The 26,713-nt window shown below is 33.4% G+C and overlaps 3 protein-coding genes across 4 annotated transcripts in view; 1 reads left to right on the top strand and 2 right to left on the bottom strand.

Annotated features, from left to right (window-relative positions):
* Nucleotides 1-14,392, bottom strand: part of LOC111509140 (juvenile hormone esterase) — a 36,815-nt gene extending 22,423 nt beyond the window's left edge. Inside the window, exons 1-3 of the mRNA XM_074178062.1 lie at nucleotides 14,243-14,392; nucleotides 1,941-2,081; nucleotides 1,395-1,532 (exon numbers count right to left, since the gene is read on the bottom strand). Coding sequence (XP_074034163.1) covers nucleotides 1,395-1,532; nucleotides 1,941-2,081; nucleotides 14,243-14,311 — 348 coding nt within the window. The 5' untranslated portion in view covers nucleotides 14,312-14,392. The remainder of the gene's footprint in view (nucleotides 1-1,394; nucleotides 1,533-1,940; nucleotides 2,082-14,242) is intronic.
* Nucleotides 14,393-16,273: 1,881 nt separating this feature from the next.
* The window catches only part of LOC111511729 (juvenile hormone esterase), a 78,887-nt gene continuing 68,447 nt past the window's right edge, over nucleotides 16,274-26,713 (top strand). The window contains exons 1-2 of one of the 2 annotated variants that reach the window (XM_074178027.1): nucleotides 16,274-16,292; nucleotides 19,890-20,030. In XM_074178027.1, the coding sequence (XP_074034128.1) occupies nucleotides 16,290-16,292; nucleotides 19,890-20,030 (144 nt within the window). In that variant the 5' untranslated portion in view covers nucleotides 16,274-16,289. Of the gene's footprint in view, nucleotides 16,293-16,436; nucleotides 16,592-19,889; nucleotides 20,031-26,713 lie in introns of those variants that run through there. The other variant, XM_074178023.1, reaches the window with a different exon arrangement.
* Nucleotides 20,622-23,131, bottom strand: LOC141483386 (uncharacterized). The gene is made up of 2 exons (XM_074178035.1): nucleotides 22,365-23,131; nucleotides 20,622-21,574 (listed from the first exon to the last, which is right to left on the bottom strand). The coding sequence occupies exons 1-2, from the start codon at nucleotides 22,470-22,472 to the stop codon at nucleotides 20,657-20,659; spliced, it is 1,026 nt and encodes a 341-aa protein (XP_074034136.1). The 5' UTR covers nucleotides 22,473-23,131; the 3' UTR covers nucleotides 20,622-20,656.

Below are 26,713 nucleotides of genomic sequence, written 5' to 3'. Positions count from 1 at the left end.
TCGAAATCATCACTCATTCAATTCAATTCATGAGTTGAGAAATTGAAGAATTTTATGTTCGAATCAGAACTGAGAAACGGGTAGAAACGGGTAGTGGTCACTTCTAGTGAGAATGAATTTTATCGAGGCGAGCCCATCGCAAACATGGCCGTGTCCCATTAGTAGATATTATACTTATTCTTTGACTCATCAGGAGTGAAATAATATTCATTTGTCAATTATCAATAACAGTATTATCATATTTTATAATAAAAAGCAATCTGAAAATCATCCATTGTTCTCTATCATTGTAATTGTATTCAATTTCAGATTTTTTGAAAACTAAATGTTTGAAAAAATGAAATTGGCTCCCTTCTGTCAGAAGAATATGTCCCGTTGTTCACCAAATACTTCACAAAGATTTGAACCCAGTAGGTTGACATGAAGCTATTTGAGTTTCCAATTACTTTCATTCGTTTTCACTCACCTACAGAGTTTTTTTAAGGATGAATCATAAGCACTACCGAAAAGTCCTTATGGTGCTTAGAAGTGGTGCTTGTGCGGAAGTTGCGATTCACATTGGATTTGAATCCATTTGGAAAATCGTTCTCTGAAAGTTTATTCCACATAAACGCAGTTCTCCAAATGGAAGAGTTCACAAACAGTGAAATTGGAGGTCTACTGAGTTGAATCTCAATACGATGGCAACCACAGTGCGTCGCGTTTTCTGATATGTACCGCTCTTGGTGAAATCAAATGTGTATCTATAGAAGAGAGACAAATCTCCAACTTTTCTTCGATGACTATTAAGGTTGCAAGTGATGTTTGCGTTTCCAATAGGGCGGACGCCTCTCTTCTGGATGGAATCCAGCAGCTTCAGTGTATGCTTAGGGGTGGAGCTCCATACATGAGAACAATACTCCGAAGATGGTCTGATCTGAGGTTTGTCAAGCATCGAAAGTTGCTGAGGTGTGTACAGTTTTTTGGTTCGAAACAGTGTTCCAAGCTTTTGAGAAGCAGCCTTTGCAATTCCAGCGACATGATTGTGCCAAGACATTATGGTATTCTTTCCAACCCCCAATTATTGTTTTTTTATTCTAACCGTATATTTTGAAACGAATTATCAGATTTCAGTGACTGCGTTTTATATTTTGGAACAGGTGAATTCTCAACTTGCGGTTGAAAATAATTCAAATACCACTGTGACTCAACAAGAAACGGTCACATAATTCAGTTTTTCTTCAACAGTCATAGAAGTATTTTCAACCAGCTGATATTCACTTGATATCGTTCATTTGAATTTTGAAAACTGAAGTGTTGAATCATGAATTTGGAATCTTCGTTTGGCGACATGGAAATGAATGAAAAAATAATTCTTCACGGAAACAATAGTTCGAAAGAAGATAATCACTCACCAGTGGTGTATAGACATTGATGTACAAACAGTCTTCTTTGATTTCAAGATTACTATATTTGGAAATGTTTTGGTAACACACTCTCGTGTTTTTCGTGGTATCCAGTATTTCATTCCAGGGTTGGACTTTCTTGGGAAGCTGAAATATTGGAAGAGTAATTTCATCAGCTAGTAAGTTACATCATTGAGAATACAGATCGGTAACTATCAATTCGATATCATCATTAAAATGAGCAAGGATTTCGTTGCAACATGATGCAACCAATAGCAAATCGTTGAAGACATGTAAGTCAAACTCTTGAACAAATTGAACAAATTTTATCAGTTATTTTTTTATTGAAAAAATGAATTCTTGAACTACAACTTGTTCAAAACCTTCAAAACATTGTGTTGTATTCTGTATTCAGTGGTACTATTTTTGAGTGATGTTCCAAAAATTACAGTAACCAAATCATGACATATGGATGAAAAATCATCACTTCTCTCAGTAAAACACAAAGTGAAGTGCTTCATTTTTCAATGAAAATAATATGCGATTGCGACTCACTTGTAATCTGTTTTCACCAACAGGCGGTGCAGCGTATGGGATTTCTTGGAAGGCATAGTAATCGTTGCCATTTTCACTTTTCAGGATATGTCCACGGATTTTACCTTCCCTAAGTTGAACTATGGTATCGTCGTCCAGTTTCTGCAACGGAAATGCTGTATAGAAAGACTAGGAGTCAGCGGAGGACGTCTTCAGTTCTACGATTACAGTTTTGTTTCACAATCAATACGAATTTTAACATTTCTCTTGAAATATGAACATTCCTCAATTTTGTCCCAGTTTTTAATTGAAACTAGCTGATTATTTCCGTATATGATCAGAAAATAACCAGAAGGTATTCAAGGTAATCATGTTAACTTTTACAATATTCTGTCTAAAATCGAAATAGTTCTGAAGACTGTTTCGAGAAAAATACATGCATATAAGGAAATAAATATTTTGTGATGACATTTCGTATGTCTCTCCCAACATATCTACACGATAGGTTCTGGTAAATGCCTTTAGGAAAACAACTACTTCCCAGACTAATACCACGTGGGACAATGAATTATATCTGACAGAAATTTAGGCAAGATACCTTCTAGAGGTTAGTATTTTAGATATTTGTCGTTCATCCAGCACCAGGACCATGCTGGAATCATACGAGAAGAGTAGAGGTTGAAAGAAATTCCAAAAATCGATAGCCTTCAAATTCGAATAAGAATAGTGACTATACCTTTGTTAATTGAACATTTTTTTCGTATTCAGGATTATCATTAAAATCTTGATAATGTTCAAAGTTGGAGCTTGGATTATTTCTTTCATGAAGTGATATTTGTTCCAATGTTCCAATTAATGGCACATGTGTCATAATTCAATTATTAACTTACTCATAGTTAGCTTACAGTGCATCTTGCTTATCGGTCTCGGAACAAGTGTTAACTCATTTATCGGGTATTTCATTCAAATAGTTTTTCAATAGTATTTTTCCACGTGAATGAAACATCATTATTATTGATAAATTGGTTGAGTCTTTCGCAGCCGAGATTTTAGTGTTACTATCTTCATTCGAGTTTGAAGTTTAGAACTGCATTCTAACGTTTTGCCAGCGCGAGTGGCTGGCTTCTTCAGAGGTTTACTCATCTTGATGAATCATCTATGACATCATTATTATTATTCACGAACAGTCGAAGATGTTGAAAAATTTAAATGAAACTATGATTTTTTCTCCTTGTCGGTCAAATTTACATCATTTTGTTTTTTTTACCATTTTTAATTCCTTTGTTAGAAAAATTATGATGAATCAATGCATTGCTCATGAGGTAGTCAATTTTTATGGTCTCTAATAATCTGATCAATCTAATATATAAAAATGGATGTTTGTTGGTTGGTTGGTAAGTGATAAACTTCTACATCGCTCAACCGATCGTGATGAAACTTGAGATGTATAAGTAATTTTTCATAGAGAAGGTTTTTATGCTATCAAATTTTCTGTAACTCGCCACTAGATGGCGCTGTAGAACAATTTTTTGAAAGCACTGTTCTATAACGCTGCGCACACCTAAGTTCGTTGATTCTGTCAAAACATTGGAACATCAGCGATACAGCAACATAGTACTAGTCGAATATATGATAGAGGAAATACCATTTGTCTAATTTCCACCAAAATTTTTGTTTTTTTTCTTATTAGTCAGTGGGTTATGCTTGAAGACTGGCAATGAACAAATAAAGCAAATGAACTTCAAACGATCAAGCCAGTCTCGATATACCTACACAGTAGGTTGAATGGACTGACACCTATCAGAAAACAACTACTCCCCTGGCTAATACTACGAAGGGCGTTGGATTATATCCAACAAGCGTCAGTGCAGGAATCTTCACAGAAAATTCCTGCATATGCAATTGGCAATACACCTGAAAGAGTCGACTTTCAAGTGTGCCCGTTCCAAAATGGGAGAGGTGTTATTCCACCTCAAGATAAATATATATCTCTTCAGCATCTAGATGGTGCAATATGCTTTCATTTATGAGGTGCATAATATCTCCGAATCGTTTCCTTTTGAGATGGACCGTTGCACAATCATCTATTTCTATTTCCATACCTAAAGTATTCGCGTATTGTTTCATCATTGTCGAGGACTGAGGAAAATTGTCATTTCCAGATATACCACATAGTGACCTTATGCCTTCTGTCTCCGGGTTTGCTGCAGCTATATTCACAAATATTTATTAGAGCCACGGATAAGGACAATAGTGAGATGCCGAAAAGAAGAATGACAGCTTTTTCCAAAATGAACTGCTATGTGTGGACTTCACCTTGACCAGATATTATGGTAAGGCGAGTCTTACAGTCGGATACTCCAAGGTATCTGAGCAAATACACGATGAGTTCATGGAACATCTTATCAAATGGCTGGTGATAGGTTAGGCTGAGAAAGTTCTCCGTACAGCCAACTACAACTCTTTTTGACCTTCTCTGCTCATATAATCGTGGGAATACTGCGGAAAATATTCGTGTATCTGAGATGCTGGGAAAGAACTCATAATATCTCAGGATTTCAGAACTATCTTTCAACACTCGACCATAGTGTACGAAAATAACATCACAAACCAGAGTGAAGATGAATAATTGATAATTATATCATTTTTAGTCACTACCGTTTTCTAGTATGATCTCGGTGGAATAAGAAAAACTCAGACTCTTTCGAAAAATTTTGGGAGATTAGAAAAACTCAAGCTGTTTTTTTGGTGATATAAATCACGTATGCAGAAAAATATTGTTATTGAAATCATGAAAACAAAATGATTATATGAATAATGGAGATGATGCTGTTTATTTTTTCGAAGATAAGATCTCTCCTACAGTTAATCGATTATGATTCTCGTTATCTTCCATTGTGAAGTGAGGTGTTTTTCAAGATTTGAAGAATCAAAAGTTCTGATAACATTGATAAAATAACTTCAGATTAAAAGGATGTTTTGGAGGACTGCTCAAACGTCATTGATTATTTGTAAAAATTGATCAATTGACATGATTTTATGTCTATTATCTGGGGGTTTTGTGAAGGTTATTTCATAATGAAGGGCTTGAAATTAAAAAACTGATGGAGTGTTCACTTTAGTTTATTTTTCTTTTTGCTCGATTTGGATTTTCAATTAACAACTCGTCGAATGACAATATAGTTTACATATTATACACAAATATTTTTGCAATATCAGCAAAACATGGTTGACCTAGTTATAAGAAAAAATGATCAATGTACAGGGTGTATATATATGAATGAATATTTTAAAGAATACGTACACTTATCTAAAGGGCACTACATCTCCCGCTTTTGGAAGAATGAACTTCATTCTGGCCGAAAATGAAGATCATTCTTACGAATACGAAAGAAAATAGGGGACATTGCCGACCCTTTTAAAATTACAGTTAAAACATTTTACAACTTGATCTATTATGCAGGCAGAGTATAAAAGAAATGAAAAACTGTTTTTTTTTTTTTTCAAGTAATTCCCTTCTCCTAAAACTACCAAATTCCCAGAAATAGATACTAACTAAAAATATTTCATTACCCCTACTTAATTAGTAATACTTAAACTTAAATTACAGATACGTCTACTATAATTTAGTAGTCTGAACCACGCACTATTTGTGTTTTTTCTTCACTGTATATATAAGTGCACTGTGTTTTTATGCACTGTTGTAATTTTATTGTCTTTAAGGTTTTTTAGTTTACAGTTTACATTGTCGCAACTAACGATTGAGTATGGGCCTTTATACCAATGATCAAACTTTGATCTATTTTCGTTTGTTATCGTAACCAAATCTCCAGGGTTTAAATTAGGGGATTTAAAATTTCGATCATATTCAATTTTACGTTTCTCCTTTTCTCTGATTAAAAAATCTCAAGCCTTTTGGTGAGAAATTTGTAAACGATGTTCGAGCTCTGAATAATAGGCGTCAGAGTCTATTTTGTCAATCAGTGCGTTTGTCAGTTCGAGTCTTTTTCCAAAAACTAGTTCGAAGGGTGTATAGTAATGATATATACTGGGGGTCGTATTGTAACAAAAACTATAAAATTTTATCCATTTGTCCCAGTCTGTGTATGTATCGTTAACGTACATTCTAACATACTCGTTAAGTACCCGACGATTTCTCTACAGCCACCTATATTCTGGTGATGGTAGGCAGAGAAGAATTTTTGTTGGATATCTAGTAGTTTACACACTTGTTCTAATACTTCGTTTTTATCGTTTGTTTTTAGGTGATTGACAGTGTTTCATGATGAATTTCATTAGTTCGGACTTCCATTGTCAGATATTATATAAAATGATATGAAATTCCTGAAATAACTAAAAAAGAAAAAAAATAAAGAAGAATAAAAATGAATAGCTGAAAAAAAAACAATTAAATCAAGCAAAAAACCTGAAATGAAATAATGGTGAAATAAAATACAAGTAAAATTGAACAAAAAATAAAAAAATTAAATTAAAAAGTTGAGAGATTCCAAGCCAAGTATATTCACGACGTTTCGATTGTTAGTGTCCAAAATCGTCTTCGGGTGATGACTGGACCGATTTCTCCGTGAGCTGACTATTTATAGGTCATTTGAGTAATTTCACTTATCTCTGCTTTCCTTTTTCCGCTTCACTGGTTTAGTGGCGAGAATTGAGGCCGTTGAGGCCTTGGTGTAATTACCAATGGTTTCGTATGACCCATTTTACCGCTTCCGTCCACAGTGATCACCACTATTTGTGATAATTGTGGGTTCATCATATAGTATTATATTTAATGTGTTTATACTCTTTTCTTTAAAATCGTTTATTGTACATATTGTAAATATAGGATCCTTGATTTTTAATTTCAATGTATCAATATTATTTTTGCTAACTAAAGTTTCAAGCTGAGACAACAATTTCTCTGAAGAAAAGTTGTCATTAGCAAAATGTATTATTTCCACAGCGCTGATTTTGTTATTTTGACCCAGTGTTATTCTAAGATAATCTGGCTTAATCCCAGATTTTAAATAAGGGATATTTATAATGTTGTCAGTGGTTTGAAAGACTTTTGGTTTTTTATTTTTTGGACTAGTATTTGTCGTAATATTCGTAATTGTATTTTTTAATTGTTTTGTCATTGAACGTGTTATAGCAAAAATTTGTGAAGATGTGGTGGGGATGTTTTTAGGGTCTTCTATGTGAATACGAGATGAAGCATCTGCGCCAACATTATTTTTACCCTTAATGTATTCTACCTCAAAGTCATATTTCTCTAGATCTTAACATATACGCATTAATTTGGAGGAATGATCTTTCATAGCAAATGAATAGACAAGCGGTTTGTGGTCCGATTTTACTAAAAATTTATAAACAAAAAGATATGGCCTAAAATACTTGATTGCTCAGTGTATGGCAGCTAATTCTTTCTCAATTGTGGCTTTGTTCATTTCGCCTTTTGTGAAGGCCCTCGAGGCATAAACAATTGGTCATTCGACTCCATTAAAATTTTGTGAAAGAATTGCTCCGCAAGCTTGTTTAAAGGCATCGGTAGTCAGTATGAATTGTTTTTAAAAATCGGGGTATTGTGGTATTTGAGGCTCCAAAAGATATTGTTTTAACTTTGAAAAGGTCCACATAAATTTTGATTTCTTTTTTGTTAATTTGTTAAGTGGGACTGCCAATTCAGCGAAATTGCTAGTGAAGCGCTGATAGTTATTTGAAAAAGCAATAAATCTTTTTACCTCATCAGCATTTGTAGGCACCGGGTATTTGCTTATAGTTTCGTACTTTGATTTGTCAGGTAAAATTCCATCGCTTGTAATAGTGTGACCTAGATGCGAAACGTTATTTTGAAAAAATTTGCATTTATTAGGGTTGAGTTTAACACAAAATTTTCTGCATAAATCAAAAAAAATTATAAATTAGAAAGTTGATAACTTTTAGAACAGCCTATAACGATCAAATCGTCCATGTATAGGAATATTTTTTCTGGGATTATTCCCGAAAATGCTATGCTCAATATACGAGAGAACAAACCTTCAGACCAAAAGGTAATCTACTAAAACTAAATGATCCAGAGTTAGTACTGAATGAAGTGACTTTAAGTCTAGAGTACTAAAATATTTGGTTCTTTCCAATTGGTCTAAAATATCATCTATCCTTGGTAAAGAAAACTTATCTGCAATTAGTTTTTTATCAAGCAACTTGTAATTAACGACTAATCTCCATTTTTTTAATCTTCGTTATCGGACTTTTTAGGAACCGGTTAGATGGGGCTATTGTAATTAGAAATGGATGGTTTGATAATTGAGTCTTTTAACATTTTTGATTTTTGTTTATTTACCTCTGAAATTTGTGAGTGCGGCATTCTGTAATTTTTAACTTAAACTGGAATTTGATCTGTTAGTTTAAATTGCTGATTATAAAAATTATTAATTGTTAGACTTTCGTTTTCTAAACAAAAAATATCAATATATTCTTGACATAGGTTCAATGTATCCGCTTTTGCTATCTCAGGGATTTCGCAGTGTAATTCTTTAAGTAATAATGTTTTACGCTGGTCATCGGCATACTTTTCAGATATATGCAATATATTGAAATTTCGTTAGTTTTTAGTTTCAATTTCAAATTTTTCAATTGTCACACTTTCCATTGTCGTGATAAAGATTTCAACAAATGGGCTATTCGGCGACGCAATACTGCTGGTTATAAAAATTCCTGGAGCCAATTCTTGGTTTGAAATAACTACGTCAGATTTTATATTACATAACTTCTCATAACTTCGCAACGAAGTGGAATAATAAGAGTATTGTTATATGGGCTATTGAAAATTGGCAAAATTACTTCGTTATTACAAATCTGCATAGAAATAGTCCAATCATCGTAATCTAATTTACACTTATGTTCATCAATGAAATCCCTTCCTGATATACCATAGAATACCATAGATATACATAGAAGTTGGCGGGGAAAATTTTTGTGACTGTGGATGCAATGGAACTTGTACAGCCTTTTGTGGCCCCTTTCATTTGGATGTTATTTGCCCTGTTTACTATTTGTTCAGGTTTAATTTTGTCTCTTTTAAAGAGAGATATGTCCGCCCCTGTGTCAATAAGCAAGGAACCATCTTGATTACCTGTCATTTGGATTTTAATAATTACGAAATGAAAAGTGGAAGGTCCACGTTAAAAATATTTATTGATTTCCCGAGGGACTCTGTTGGGGAAACTCTATGTTTTTCGGCTGATGCCTCAAGTCTTTGAGTTCTCCTTCATATGATCTAACATGTCTACCGCCTGCTACCCTGGCTCTGAATAGCTGTAGTTAAATCTATATCCCCTAAAGTTTTTATTGTATTGTGGAGGTGGCCGCGGTGGTAGTGCGCCCAACTCACGATCGAAAGGCCGTGGGTTCGATTCCTGCCTCGACCAGATATTTTCCTCGAGAGAATTTATCTGGTTGAAGCTGGAATGATTCTGCAACCGTGTTAGGAATAACACGTTGAAAGGTAAGACCTCGTTAGTCCTTAGCTCGCACAAGTTTCTCAACTTCTGAGAGTTGTCGTTCGTATGGGGGCGACAGCTGATTAACGGGGAAACAGATTTTTTTATTGGTATCGGTTGTTGTCAGTATAAGATTGGTTGTGTGATTGAGTGTGTAGTTGTCTATTTTGATTGCCACGAAAGCTATCGTCAAGCGAAACCCTAAAGGTCCTTCGGTTATTTTTATAGTATCCTGAAAAATTACCCCTGAAATTTTGCCCTTCGGTGTATAGAACATAAGCGTTATTTGGAACATCTATTTCCACAAATTTAGTTAATGCTTCTCGGATGTTAGAAAAAGTGCCTGCTTCCATTATCAGCCTGACTTATTCAGAATTAGCGTTAGATATAATGACTGTGACAACCGTATCGGTGCAATAGGTTTCTGCTGCATGTGCGGTTACTTCCTCACTTATATAGGCCCTTTTAAGATTTCCTATCATATCCTATCATTGGCAAATTCGAAATTATGTTTGTTTGTTTGTTTTACATTAAGTAGTTTAGAGATAACTGATTTCGAGCTTTCTGTTTTTATACCGTTTTTAAGTTTGTGTATGATCTGAAGCAAAGTCATGTCATTGTCGCTAATCAAGTCACTAGCCTTACCACTACGTTTAGTTTTACATTTAGAATTTACATAGAGAAGTGAAAGTGCGGCTGAAAACGTCTGTAACTTGTTTTTATGTCAGATAACCTGGTAAAGGCCGATTCCCAATAGGACGACATACATTGAAATTGAAATTATTTTCTAATCCCTAATTGAATAACCTAGATTTACAACAATACTAGCCAATTTCAGAAAATATTTTACAACAAGACATTGTATTATAAAAATGTTTTGAATTTGATTGTAATTGTTTAAAAGTCTATATTCGTTAAAAAAAATGTGATAAACTTTTGATATATAAACGAAATTTTCCGTAGTGTATGAGGAAAACGAAATCACATACCAGCTCCAGCGTTGCGTTGCATCACTTTTTTTTACTCCTGGGATGGTAAATCTCCAACTTGGTTGATACTGGTCTATACTATCCATCTGACGTTTAGACTTGAATAGGCGTTAGCGACAATAACCTACGACCTTAGAACCATACTTCGGAATATGTCGCGTTTCAACCCTCTCCGATAACTGTTTTGAGGGCGTAGTCCTACTAAGACTAGTAGAAGGAACGTAATAATGTATATAAGCACCCTTATATCGTTCGGAATTTTCAACACGTCTTCTACAATTAAATTGGAGTTAACTACACCACTGCTCGCAATTTCACTTTATTTTGAGTTGGTGGTACCCATTCCAATTTTTTTTAATCAGCAGGATCGTCATGTAGAGATTATTTCATAATGAAGGGCTTAAAATTAAAAAATTGATAAGAGTGTTCACTTTAGTCCATTGTTCTTTTTGTTCTGATTCAGATTTTCAATTAACAACTCGTCGAATGACAATATAGTTTATAGATAAATATATTTGCATTATTAGCAAAACATGGTTGACCTAGTTATAAGTAAAAATGATTAATTTGCAGGGAGTATATTTATGAATGAATATTTAAAAGAATAAGCTAGCTAATGACAAATAAGATTTTGTCGAAACGTCGGTGAAATTAGAGATAATATCACATACACGGATCAAATACCCGGAAAACCATATATATATATATATATATATATATATATATATATATATATATATATATATATATATATATATATATATATATATATATATATATATATATATATATATATATATATATATATATATATATATATATATTCCCTGACAAGGATTCCATATGGAGCTACAATATTCCAGTTTGCTTCTGACCAATGAATAATATATAGAGCTAATTGCCTCTACTGATGAGAATCCTTTGCTATTACGCATAACAAATCTTAGCATTTTCATTGCATGGAATGTTATTTCTTCGATATGTGACGAGAACGTTAGTTTTTCATCAAAGATAATACCCAGATCACTCGATTCGGTAATTCTTGCCAATGTTATATTATCCAATTTGTATTTATATATGTGTATTGAGAATTTTCTCGCAAAAGTCATAATTGTACATTGGCCTATGTTTAATGATAGTTCATTTTTCTGACACCAATCATGTAAATCAGTAATATCGTTTTGAAATGATATACAATCAGAGTAGTCTTCAATCTCCCTGAAAATCTTCATATCATCAGCAAAAAGTAGTTTTTCAGAGTTGATATTATCAGAAATGTCATTAACAAACAGAAGAAATAATAATGGACCCAAGTTTGAACCTTGAGGAACCCCGGAAGTTGCATTAAATATAAACGATTTAATTCCTTCGTATTCCACAAATAATTTTCTATCACTAAGATATGATTTCAGCAGATATTGAAGTCTCCTGGATATGCCAAAGCTTGATAATTTCATGAGCAACTGATGATTTGAAACCCGATCAAATGCTTTGCTGAAATCCGTTTCCAACTTGTTTCCGTTGGTCCAGTTTGTCAGAAACATATTGTGTGAAAATACAAAGATTTGATGCAGTGCCGTGACACTTCACAAAACCATGTTAAAATTCGGAAATTGTGTTTTTTTACGTGCTTATAAATAAGGTCCGATGAAATTATTTCAACTAATTTCGAGTACACTGATATTATAGTAATCGGTCTATAATTTACTATTTCCGAATTCTTGGCGGTTTTAAAGATAGGGCATATCCTCGACATCTTCCATATATTCGGAAAGTAACAATTTTTCAGCATGAGGTTGTAAATGATACAAAGAGGCTTCGCAAAAAGAGCAATATGATTCTTAACAAACATGACTGGAATGCCATCTGGTCCAACTGTCAATTTATTTTTCAAATTATTGGAAGCTGAGATGATGTCATTTTCCGAGATTTCACCAAGATGTAAGTAATCACTGGTGTTGAGACATTCTCCATTATTCCAGTTCGAATTTTTAAGATTATTATCAGAAATATACACGCTTTGAAAGTTCGTTGCAAATGCATTAACAATAGCGTAAGGTGATGACAATATTTGATCATTAAAATACATATGTCCTGGAATTCGAGATTTATCATTCTTTGAGTTCACATAGCTCCAAAAACTGGAGGAAATTTTTTTCAGGTTTTGTTCGGAGTTCGCAATGAAACGTTTATATGAAATATCTATATCGCGTTTAACTGAATGCCTCATCTCTCTGAACTTTTCACGATAAAAAAGTAGTTTATTATTCCTATACATTTTCAGGTAGTGATTTTTTACTTTCAGTTTTCGAATCAGATCTTTTGAATACCAGGTAGGGTTCTTGCGGGAGCAGCATTTTCTCATGAGTATACACTTTTTTATTATATTTATTATATTTTGTATGACTTCGTTAAACCGTTCGCATGTTTGATCGACGCCATTCAGGTTGCTGAAGTGTTGATTCCAATCAACTCCTCCGAGTAATCTGCAAAGTTTTTCAGTATTTCTGGAGTTATACCGGCTAATGAAAGAAGAAAATTTTTTTCGTGTTGGCCCTGGTGAAGTTTGTACTATAAGTCCTGGATGATGGCGATCAATCTGAACAAGAGGGTCGTCATCAGTAAGTACTTGCAATTGTGCAATTGTTTTCGTTACTAGCAATTATCAAATCGAGAATGAGTCTGTCATTATAATTTTTAAATCTATTAATTTGATACATATTACAAAAGCTCAGAAAGTTATTGAAACGTAATATCAAATTGGTTTGAACTTTTTATCATAATGATTTTGAAGTTCTGGAATATTGAAGTCACCTAAAATTATTGTATTGCTAATTTCGTGAATGTTCTCTAGGCATTCGAAAAATTCATCATGTTCATCAACAGATGTGTATGGAGGAATATATACAAGTATTATGATTTTCGAATCATGATTACAGTCCCATATCTTTACTGACAAAACATCTATTTCATAAACATGACAAATCAATTCAATTCAAGGGATTGGTATTAGTTGCTATCGACTGCCAATAAAACACCACCTCCACGAGCTCCTGTGTTTTTATCTTTACGATAAACTGTATAATTATACGGGAATAGTTCGCTGTTGAGATGATCTACATATGTAACCAACTCTCTGAAATCGCAACAACACTATGACAACTTGCTAGTACATTTCTATAAATTAAGTGAGTTTTGGTATTTAGACCCCTAATTTTGATAGCAAATAGTTAATGTGTTAATTGCATCTTTCTCTAAAAATCTATTGGATGGAATTACAAGTTTTTTACTACTATAGTCGGATGCCCATTTTTATATTTTATTACCAAGTTGTTTTCACCATTGTTTTTTCGCAGTGTGTATTTGGGATATAGCGTAAATGTATACAAGAAACAGAAGAAATAGAAAACACAACGCTTTTTTTTAAATTTATCTCTCACTATTACCAAAAATTTCAATAAGACAAAAATATTAAGTCGCAAATTACAAAATAATGGAGAAACGCAAACCCCACGTTGACTGGACACTTTTGATTGAATTGACCCCCTTGATTGAAATGACAGCAGTGTGAATGAAAAATTCGCAACAAACTAGAATGTCATATCCTTGCAAAATGTATGTATTCCAAAACTGATAAAACCAGTGATTTCAGGATATCACGGTTGCTTCAAACTTGAGCATTTGCAAAGTAATCAAGATGTAATGATTGTGAAATTCAATTCATTTCTACAATCTTATATTTATGTTGGATAATATTCCTAAATAGTGTTTTTAATAAAAAAATCACTTGAGAGAATAACATAAAATTCATGATAGGATATTCTTCACTTACTCCAGTAGTTGCTGCATGTGATATACTAAGCAACAACAATAAACCATTTGTGACGAAGAATTTCCTCATATTGCACGTGGTAACGACAAAATAATCACTGAGTGCGATTCAGATCATCTCAATCGTTTTATTTCCTTTCTATCGAGAAACACATGGGAGAGAGTGGAACAAAATGCAGTCAAGAGAAATAGAATCAGTTATACACCAAAAGTCCATACTAAATTTTCAGAGCTGTAAAGGAATTCAACATCCTTGCGCCCCATTTCTCATACATTTGGTTAGAAAAACATGTAGTATTAACTGATATTTGAATCAACGAAATCCGTACAAAAATTTGTACCCCGACTTGGGTTATACTGCACCACCTATAACTGACCATATGAGTCTGAAACTCATTTTTCTCTTGAAGGTTATCAAAATCATATTGTCATGTTCGACACTGAGTGGGAGAATTCATTTATTTTCAAATAATCATCACCATATGTTGGAAAATGTCTTCCTGTTGGAGAGAATGTTCTCGAATGAATCGTTAAAATACGGAGAAACTTATGGATTGGTAGGGACTTTGTACATTTGGTCTTTTCTTTACAATTCGAACACAACGGTATTTCTTCTCTTTATGAGTTTCCTCTCTCATATAGAAATGCAAGCAATGCGAATATCTCAATTGGTCAGTTCTTTATGGAATGTGGAGCGACAAATCCAGATAAATACACCATTATTTTTTTTCCAAAATTCTCCTTGTGTATTGGCTGGTGCAGAACTATGAACTTTCAATCTGGATCTTCAATTCGTCTCTTGGTTACTTTTTTTTTTCAAGGACAAAACACAAGCACCACAAGAAAATCCTTGAGGGGCTCTAAGAGCGATGCCTGTGCGAAAGTAGCGATTTACGTTCGAAATTAATTTCATTTGGAAAAACGTTATCAAGAAGTTCATTTCACATAAACTCAGTTCTCCATAAGAAAGAATTCCTAAACAGTGAAGTTTGAAGTGTACTAAGTTGAACCTCAAAACGCGTTCAAACTGTTAAATACGTAAAGAGCGACCAAACGTTTTATAGGGGGATTCAATACAACAGACAGAGATCGACTGAATTCTGAGTATTCCAGGTATTCATCGAAACGGTGATTTTTGATTTAAAGACTTTTTCGAATCGTTAAAACTTTCTATCAATTTCCAAGCTCTATATTTCCAATCTACATAATGTTTTAGCGGCTCACATATATCTGTCTCAAGTTTTGGTGACTTACTTGAATGTCTCTCCATGGAAGTTTCATTTCAAGATATGATTTTCAATTTCGACTTGGTATTCTTTGCTGACAATTCCGCAATTTTCGCAGTTTTTGCATAGTAAGGTATTGAGGACTCGAATAAAAAGCAACAAGCTTCAAATCGTCTTCTTCCAGTGTTTGGTCTTGTAGTTCAAACAACGACTTTTCCAGTGTTACTATCTTTCACAACGATTTCACGAGAAACGTTTTCTATAAAACAAAAAAACCGATTGCAAGGTCTATCTTGTTTCCGAACAGCTTTCAGTGCATATCTATTGTATTTTTTTTCAAAACTGGATGCACTTTTTATTTTGTCCTTACATCATACTTGTACATATTTTGAGTTATTCTTAATGTATTTGTTACAAAAATCATGCAAGGTTCCAAATATAGAAAAGGTCAGGAAATGTTTTTGAAACATTTTTTTTATATTTACCCATACCCATGCCCCTATTTAATGATAATTCATTACTATTATCAATTATATTCATTGAGAGAGGTGGTGAATTAATATGTTTTCAACATTTTGGAATATTTATTTGGTGTGGTAATAAAATCATAATAATAAAATACATTTGGAGAGTATGATAAAATTTGTACCTACTGATTTGAAATAAGTATACAGAAACACTTGAGATAATTTCCGAAGGACAATTGATATGTAATTTTCTACACTCGAAATTAGTGGGAAAGAGTGGGGTTTGATATGCTGCCAAGTAATCTGTGCCATTTTTGTGTGAAATTGTGATCAGATAAAATTAAACCGTGAAAATATGGTAAGTTGACTCGCTGCTAATATCTATGTCGGTACTATTGACAAAAAATATATACTTATGTAGTGACGTACCTGTGAACAGGTACTTTAATTGATTCCACTTTTCTTGATATCATTAGGTTCCACTCTCTCCCATGTAATATGATTAATTTTCCAATCAAACACAAATACTACGAATAAAAGGTTCTATTTTCCAGTCAGTGTCATAATTTTATTGTTTCTATTTGCAATATGAGGAAAATATTCCTTACAAATTGTTTTTGGCTGTTGCTCAATGTTTTACATGCAGCAACTACTGGAGTAAGTGAAATATATTCTGTTCATTATCATTTCCATGCCATGTTTCCCTCCCTACTGAATATTTACAGAAAAAGAATTGTATAGGCCATGCTTTCACATGAATATGTGAAGCTTGCTAGAAAGGCATCTCTCTATTCAGGGCAAATAGATCAGTAAAGTAACTGACAATTTCTCACTTCTTTTTTCTTATGAAAGGCTCGAGATAGTAAATTTCTCAAATCACTATAATTTTATCTATTTGAGAAACTTTGAAGTTCGAAAAGATATGATTTTCTGATTTTCCGCTAATTTCTGAAATATACTGCTGTCGAATGTATCTATATAACGTTTGATTGAAGGTGGTTGAAAATGTTTCGTGATGCCTGATGCATGATAAATTCCCTGAAAGAATCTGTAAAAAAATAAAAACGATTATCTGAAAAATAACAATTATATTAAGCAAAAAAACTGAAATTACAATGATATAAAATACAAGCAACGACCAAAAAATCAAAGAAATTGAACTATCAACACGGGATGAAAATTTAAAAAATGAATAACAAGAAATGAAAATTAATAATTGAAAGATTCCAAACAAGTTACTTCACGACGTTTCGATTGTTAGTATCCACAATCGTCTTCGGGTGATAACTGGACTTAATTTTTTACAGATTCTTTCAGAGATTTCAAATCATTTTATATTATATTAGACAATGAAAGTCCGAACTAATGAAATTTATCTATAAACCCGATTGGTATTATGAGGTTTCAAATGATTTACATCAGAATTACGTCTCAATATGCTCTGTTTGAAAAAAATCTGTTTAAAATCTGTTTTTCCGTTAATCACACAATCATGTCGCTGGAATTGCAAAGACTGCTTCTCAAAAGCTTGAAACCCTGTTCCGAACCAGAAAACTGTATACACCTCAGCAACTTCTGATGCTTTATCAAGCTCAGAGCAGACCTTTTTTGATTGTTCTCCGTCCCTAACTCCGCCCCTAACCATACCCTGAAGCTGCTGGATTCCATCCAGAAAAAAAACCATCCGCCTGGAAACTGCGTTCCAAAATGAAACAGTTTTCATGAGAACGTTCTTCCAAACGAATTCAATCTCCAGCGATTCGAATTCAACATGAATCGCTACTTTCGCACAGGCACCGCTCTTAAAGCGCCTTAAGAATTTTCCCGTAGTGCTTGTGTTTTTTGCCATCAGAAGAATCATTTCGGGGGTTAGTTTCTCTTTAATCTTATGGCGATTATCTGTTGAGTAGTAGTGGTTATTCTGTCTGTTAAACATTCTATCACTTTTGTATTTTGACTCGTCACTGAATAAAATACAAAACATACAATAAAATGGGAAAAACTTTTATCCTTCAATGAGTCTGAGTTTTTGTTGTCATTTATTTGCAATATTTCTACTCAATATGTATTTTTCGAATGGTTTTCTATTTTCAGCATCACCTATATCATAACTATTTTAACCCAATTTAGAGTGAAAGTCAACGGTAACGTACAGATCCAATCCAAAACTTCACGTGAAAGAAAATATTTTTTATTGTATTATCAAACTCCGAAAAGACTCAGAATTGATAGATATCCTTTTTTTAAAATTTGGATACATAAGTTCATCATCTTCTTTGATCTGTAAAAAAAGGCAAGCATTATGAGAATCTCATTCCGTGAGTAATTCGTGATACGGGGGAAAGACATATTTCAGAACGGATCCTTCTAATGTTCTGATTAGTGTCCAATAAAACTGTTCCTAATCTTATAATTTCCATTTTCGAACATCTTGACGGAGATTCTTTTGCTTCTTCTCTGTTGCTCAATTTTTTGTCTATTTTTGTCAGGACTGATTGATGTAGGTTTCTTGGTGTGTACATTTTCTGTTGCATAAAATCGCTGTATCAATGTTGAAATCAGTAGATTCGAAACTTTAAGGAAAGTGTGTTCAATACTGCACTTCTGCGAGTGCATTATTAGAGGTATAGAAAACCAGATGTCTTACATCTGAGTATCACAGTGAAGTTTTTTAACCGTGAATATTATGGAAAATATAGATTTTTAGATTCGTCTGCGTAAAAATATTTTGTTAACATTTTCAAACCGTATGAACCCAAAAAGAATTCAACTTTTGAGTTAGTGCTCAAATACTTGATAAATGATAACAAAAAATCCCATACTCGATTCAATGAACAAAATAGCAGTAATCAAATGAACTGATTTACGTCAGAAAATAATCACTGACTCTGATCTGTCCATTGAATGTGTATTGATATCATCATGTTATATTTGAATTTAATTCAAGTCATCAAACGCACCCAATTTCATGACAAAAAATGTATTTTTGAACCAAATTTATTATCCAGAATCTATTAACTGTATCTATATTTTCAAGTTTCAGAAGATATTGCATCTGAAACCATTCCTCCAATATTTTTTGTACAGTAAAAATGAGTTGAATATTCAGTTTTCGAAAAAAAAAGGGTTTTTGTCTTCATATAAGTGATTTGCAAAGATTGTCCCATCACCAACATTATGGATATTTTTGTATGACCACAATATATCAATGTTAAGATTTTTTGTCGCACTTGAAAAGATTATTGAAAGTTCTCTTTTATTTCAAAAATGGTCAAAGTCTGCCCAATCTTTCAAAAAACATTCAAAACTGAATGCACTAGGTTCAATTAGTTGAAAAGTGTGCAAAATCTACAATTTTTCAAATTTCTCTAAGCAAATGTGTAAAGCGTATGGAAATTCGATGTGAGAAAGTTTATCAAAATCATGGGATGGCACGCATTTTGATAGACTGACTTTGTTGTGAGAGTGTGAGTAGTGAGATCATTCTGAAAAACACGATAATAAAATCTGAAAATTCTTGGTTCAATGATCCATTCATACGCTGCCTAGCAGTCAACTATTTCATGGTGTTCATACGTTGAAAAAAATAATCAATCACTACTGAAACATGGAATCGCGATATTCCTGGAAGTCATCCTGCACCAGAAAAGAATCAGCAGAAACTAAATCATAATTTGACACCGATTGTTAGAATTTGTTGGACGCCATGTAAATTATTAAATCAATTAAAACCTCGAAATATATAACACCAAAAAAACAACTCCATTCATGTAGGTCTTCAATTTATAAGTTTGACAACTCCGGTAATTTCTATAATCTTCAGTGTTGAATTTTTATATAAACCGGTCTTGCAAATACCACTATTTTGATGAAATCTAAAATTTTTATATCGTAATAAGCTTCCTCATTTGAGATTATTATAACACTTTTCACTCAATCTGTATTTTTGTTGTAGGAACTGAATGAAGATATCATAGTTCAACTGAAGGAAGGTAAAATTCGAGGGCATATCCTAAAGAGTGAAAATGGCAACGATTATTACGCCTTTCAAGAAATTCCTTACGCTGCACCACCTGTAGGTGAAAATAGATTACAGGTGGGTCAGAGAAACATGCTTACTGAAAATGAGATAACATTTTGAAAGCAATCCCTTAATTGTTGATTGTCTGACTTCCCGCCAATTGAAAGATTGTTCGACTTACCTGTAAGGAGGGACAATCTAAATTATCCGAGCTCATATTCCGAACATTTTTGCTCACATTGTAGTCATATCGTATCATGCCATGATTCACAAATTTAAAGAAATACCACAAAAAGTGAAAAAAACCTTTATCAGCATTTCTCGTATTCGACCTGCTAAGGACTTCATTATATTGTCGCGTGAAAGCGTTCTAAGAGTGAATAGATTGTAATTTGGGCGTGGATCTTAGGGCGGGCAGCAAAAATGTTCGGAATATGAGCTCGGATAATTTAGATTGTCCCTCCTTACAGGTAAGTCGAACAATATATATATATATATATATATATATATATATATATATATATATATATATATATATATATATATACATAAGTGTGCACCAATGTTTATTCACACATACATATATTATACCTTAACTATTTAGTACTATTTTTAATAGATAAAATAGTTTTAGCAAATTCAGTTGGATCGTCTGCTAGAGGTTTATTGTAAAATCTATTGAATATTTCTGAATTTTTAGTCTAACCAGCGGTTTTACGAATTGCATCTACACTGAGGCCATCTCGAGCCGCTGCAGATGTTGCGGCATGTCGAGTACTATAGCCCTTAAAAATATTACAGTCAATGCCACTTAAGCTTAATACATTTTTTATCCATCGGCTCAATGTCTGTGTCGAAGCTGCCCTAAATGGTTTCTTAGTAGTAATAATCAGTCGTTCTTCATTTTTAGGCCTTAACAAGTTAGTTCTCTCTAGATAATGAGATATCAGAGATGCAACACAAAGTGGTGGTTTCTCTCTAAAAAAAGGAAATCTAAGAATCGGTTGATTTTTATCTCTGCCTGATGTCTTGATTCTATCTGAAATTTTAATTTCTAAAACTGTACTTTTAATAATGATATTTTCAATCTTAATTAGCGAAATTGTTTGTATCCTATGAGCCGATGTTGAGGCCAGTAAAGTTACTAGTTTATGAACAAGCTTTTCTAAAGAAATATTTTCATGTGAATAAAGGCCTTCTAAATATCTTAGAACTAGAGAAGGATCCCAAGTAGTTAAATATTTGGGCATAGGAGGTGTCATATTATAAATGCCCTTCAAAAACCGTTTGAAAATATAATCTTCCTTACTCGGAAATCTTATTACTAGTGACAAGGCTGATTTATGCATATTTATTGAGCTGTAAGAAAGGCCTTCATCTACTAAAGTTTTTAATAAATTAATTGAGATCTTTAAATCGTAATTGAACGGATTGAAATTTTCTGCACTGCAATAGCTCCACCACTTCTTAAAAACCGAATCATACTGCTTTAGAGTTTTTTCACAAATAGAAGAGAGAAGTATGGGAATTCCAGCTTCCGGAATATTTCTTCTTAGAAATGCTTGCCTGACAAAATCCCTAAAGCCAGGGTAAGGTGTTTGTAGTTCGGATGTGGTAAGCTGGAAGGAGATGAAATTAAGTGTTTATCTGGCCCTAAAATAATTTCGGATTCTATTAGCATTTTTTTAAATTTAGGGTACCATGGTTGATTCGGCCATTTGGGTACAACAACAATTCCTTCCGCTTTGTCACAAATAATTTTATCTAGTACTCTAGATACCATGGAAAATGGTGGAAAAGCGTAAAACTTAAAATTGGACCATGTTAACGTAAATGCATCAACAGTTTCCGATCCTGGATCGGGTTTCCAAGAAACATATCGTTTGCATTTTGTATTTTGTTCGGAAGCAAAAAGGTCTATTTCTGGGTGACCAAATAGCGCAAAAATATTTGGTATGAGTTTTTCACTTAATGAATACTCAGTATCTATCCTTAATGAGGCAAATCAAGTTTCGCCATAAAATCACCCTTTGAGATCGATTTCAACACGGATCTATAGTCCTCTAATTTAAAGTGAGGGGCATTAATGTATTCGTTAAGTTTTTTAAGATTCAAAACGAATCTGATGCCCCCATCTGATTTTGGGACCAAAAAATAAGGTGACAGAAATTCATTGTCAATATGTGTACAGAGTTCTATGGCTCCTTTTGTTTCTAATTCATTTATCACGTGATTATATGCATTCAAGTCTTTTTTAGCAATGCAAATTTTTGTCGTTCTGTGTTGAACCGGTACTTTCAGAAAGGGAATTTTAAATCCTTTAACCTAACTCAAAATAATTTTATTGTTGGTAATTTTGGCCCATTGGTTAAAATATCTAGACAATCTACCGGCGGTTTCAGTACATACCCCTACAGTTAGTTCTTTTTCGTTGTCCAGGGTGTTTGTTTTTTGAATGTCTTGTCGTTCCTCTCTGTTCTCTGAAATAGTCCGGATCTCCCTCTCTCTATTTTCCATGTTCGCCTCTCTGCTGTCTGAACTTGGGTTTGTTGAATTGACCTTGGTAGTTCAAATGATCCTTTTGAAGATATGTATGTTTAGGTTTTGTAATGCCTCCAACCTTTGAAGATGCACTAGAAGCTTCTCGGAACTCTTTTACCTTTTCTAATAAATTTTCCCCATATAAATATTTGTCAATTTTCTGATTCTCCAAACACTTTTTGTATTGAGAGTTCAAAAATGAACTTAATAAAAATCTTCTATGAAGTGATATCTGGTAAAAAACATCTGCAAATATTTTTGTTGAATCAGCTATTTTCTGTAGGAGTTGATTATTATCGTTTGCAGAGTTTTTGTTCGAAACCAGTATGCTAATAAGATCATATAACGCCATAAGACCAGCGGCTATTTGAGTTTGAATTTTTGATAAATATTTATCTTCACGTACTTTATTTTCTTTTAAACCTGTTGCAATCTCTTCATTTAAGATAGGGGCTAATAGTGCGTCACAATTTTGAGCGGGAAGATATTGTTCGATTAATTTTTGTTTTTTTTCCCTATCTAAGCCTTTTGTTAAAAGATGCGACCACCGTGCCGCAATTCCGTCTAGTATTATGTGGCCCAACTTAGTAGTTTTGGCCGGATCCTGGCCAAAAAGATTCATTACATCATCTTCCTTGCTTTCCGGTAGTGGCGGTGGTGAATCATTGTTTAGCGTTTTCTCTGTTCGATTCATGTTATTTACGGGGTCAGCCGGCGCTTGTTCGGTTTCATTGATTACTAAACTAATAGGATCACTTGAATCTACATAAACATCCGCAGTGGTCACAGCCAAACCCCCTTTGTTGGGCTTCCACATCTACAAAGATGGGATATTATAAGTTTTAATATTCAAAGATAAATACATATGTACACATATATACATAATAACTAATAGATTTGATCAGGCATCAATGAAATCTCTGAGATTTAAACAAAGAATCATTAAGATTCGGGTGGCCATTTCCAAAAAATGCCTTGAGCCAAACTTATTATTTCACAAGGAATTTCAGCTATTAATAAATTCATTCAATTACTAGAATTTTTGGGAATTCTAATTTCCAAGAATCCCTTTCATTAAATGTAATTAAATCACAAGGATTTTTCGGCCATACATCAAGTATGCCAATAAACCTCAATTCCTCAATGGTTTAGTTCTTACCTGAGTTATCAAAGACAGTATTCAGCATATTATCATCTGACAATTCAGAATCGGAGGAGAAATTCATAATTTCATTACGAAATTCTTCCATTTTTTTTTAATTTATTGTATTTTTGCCGTTTCTTCTCTTTCTCCACAATTTCAGAATCACTATGAGCCCGCTTAGGCATTTTTACGAACAACACACAACTGCCAAATCCACTGTTTTTCGAAAAACGACGTTAAATAGTTATATTCAATGTGAACTCAATCGCACAAGACAATATAATGAAGTCCTTAGCAGGTCGAATACGAGAAATGCTGATAAAGGTTTTTTCACTTTTTGTGGTATTTCTTTAAACTTGTGAATCATCGCATGATACGATATGACTACAATGTGAGCAAAAATGTTCGGAATATGAGCGAAGGATAATTGAGATTTGCTTCAGTTTCATTTTCATATATGCCACACAAATCATTTCTATCAGAGCAGAAACACTTCAAACTAATATTAATCTCTTGATGCTATAGTGTGTACAATATTTCTTTTAGTCATACTGGATGATTTGCTCACTCGAGAGCATATCACTTATAATTGTCCTTGTGAAAAACATGGTGTGCTATTATCCAAGCCATGAACGGAAATTGTTTGGCCTTGAGACCTAATATGAATTGGCACATCTGTAGGCATAATAAGGATTCGTGGTATTGATATATTCTCACCTCAAAACTCGTCATTCAACGTGCTGGTTTTCCATTTTTTCTCCAATGACTGATCGAGTGCTGTTGCACAGCCGAAGTGAATTCAGATTACGGAGCGATCCAACCTTCAGTTGTGGATTATGCGGTGGCATGCCTGGTGACATGGCAGACTCTATCTACGCTCGATTTATGAACAATAAAAGTGGCCAAAAATTGTATATGGAGTAGAAAAATGCTCATTGTATGAGAGAGACAGGAGACCGGCTTCGTTCTCATCCCTACTCCTTGCTGTGAGAAAATAAACCGGTAGACACCTGGTGGGAATAACTGATCCATGACTGAAAAAAAAAGTATACGTATTGTATTCTATTGCATTTGCATCTGTCTTGGAGGAAATAACACAGTACCATGATGAATTCCATTAGTTCGGACTTCCATTGCCTGATAATATATGAAATGATTTGAAATCCTCGAGAGAACTAAAAAAAATATTAAAAATGAATAGCTGAAAATAACAATTTTGTTAAGCAGAAAAACCTGAAATGAAATAATAGTGAAATAAAATAGAAGTAAAAATAGAGCAATTGAACAAAAATGGAAAATTTAATGATTTAGGAGATTCCAAGCCCAGTTATTTCACGACGATTAGATTGTTAGTATCCACAATTGTCTTCGGGTGATGATTGGACTGATTCCTCCGAGAGATGACAATTTATGAGTCATTCGAGTATTTCAACTTATCTCCGTTTTCCTTTTTCCGTATCACCGGTTTAGTGAGAGATGACCGTTTAGCGGGAGTTGGCCATTTATCGCTTAATTATGGGTTTCCATATGTTGCGTATCTCTACGTTAGCTTGGCTGAATACATTGTTGCACAACATGTATGCGACTCCTTTGAATGTCCTCCTAAACCAATGTTCCTCTCTGCATATGATCTCAGCTTGGGACCACTCGATCCCAGCTAGCACAATTACGTACCTGTCATGTAACAGATATGAAACTCAAGTTTCTGCGATATCGTATTTCACGGACTTTTAACGTTACATGTACATACTTGGCACACATACTAAGTCCGCCACAAGTTCACCTTTTCAGTATGTGACGTGTACATAACCTTGATCATGTATTTTATACATAACATTAACCACATACTTTGTATCTAAAACTCATCATATATACTGTACATAACATTTACCTTGTACCCACTATATACTTTGCAGGTAACTATCATCATGTACGTTTTATATAACACTAAGCATGTACTCAGTACATAACATCATATACTCTGAATAATGTAACTTTCATCATAGTGTGTACTTCATTTTTATCATGTACAGTTCTCTGTAAAATTTTCACTTGAAGTTTATAAAACTGATTTTTTGAGGTGAAAAATTTACATAAAACTGTATGTGATGAAAATGAAGTACTATTAGCCAATTATGAAAGTTACTTATTCAAATCTTTAAAGCACACTGCTTTATAAGGAAGAATAAAAACGGTAAAAACAAAAGTTCATATATATATATATATATATATATATATATATATATATATATATATATATATATATATATATATATATATAGACTTAAGTTTTGTATAAGTCTAAAGAAACACATAACAATTGTAGCTGATGTATTTAATTTAACTTTCAAATGCCAAACTCCAGTGGAATCGAGGTGACGTACGATAGGCTGTGTCGTTTCGTCTTTTATCATGAACTATTGGCACAATTATATTCTTCCACGTCGTTGAACAACAATTCGTCTTTTATGAATACGTCTTTCGTCTTCGCGTCTTTACGTCGTACTTGTACCATAGGTATCTTCCAATATTTTCTTAAAACGTTCAGAATCATGGTCTAAATTGAACCCCCGAAATTCACGGAGTGCTTTTCTTTGTTTTCGCGGTTCTACTTCATTACCAAAAGCTACCCAATGTAATGCTTTAATCGACTGTAAGCTACAACTCTTAATATTTGATAAAATATTCGGAAAACTACTCAACGTACGCGTATCGCTTCCCGACATTTTGACCAATAGATATTCAAATCACACAAAATACGGGATAAGAGAAACACCGCGTCAATAGCTTAGGAATAAACGTACACGACAAATATTCATATGTATACACTCATGTACTACTTATGTACGAACGGTAATATTTATATAAAAAGGTTCATTGATAACGATTAACTGCATTCAAAAAAGAAACAAGTAAAATACCTATGACGGCGCCTATGTACATGCATCTCAACCCGTACACCTTGATAATTGTACAGATATTTTTGTGTATGCTAGTAAAAATATTTCAAACAATTATTTAAATTATTACAACATCTAAATTATTATTGACATTAACGTATACAAATAATTAT

The sequence above is a fragment of the Leptinotarsa decemlineata genome, unplaced genomic scaffold, assembly GCF_025532065.1.
Source record: "Leptinotarsa decemlineata unplaced genomic scaffold, Ldec_3_MD MMD2_P_RNA_scaffold_14, whole genome shotgun sequence".
NCBI lineage: Eukaryota > Metazoa > Arthropoda > Insecta > Coleoptera > Chrysomelidae > Leptinotarsa > Leptinotarsa decemlineata.
This window is presented reverse-complemented; position numbering and strand designations above follow the sequence as displayed.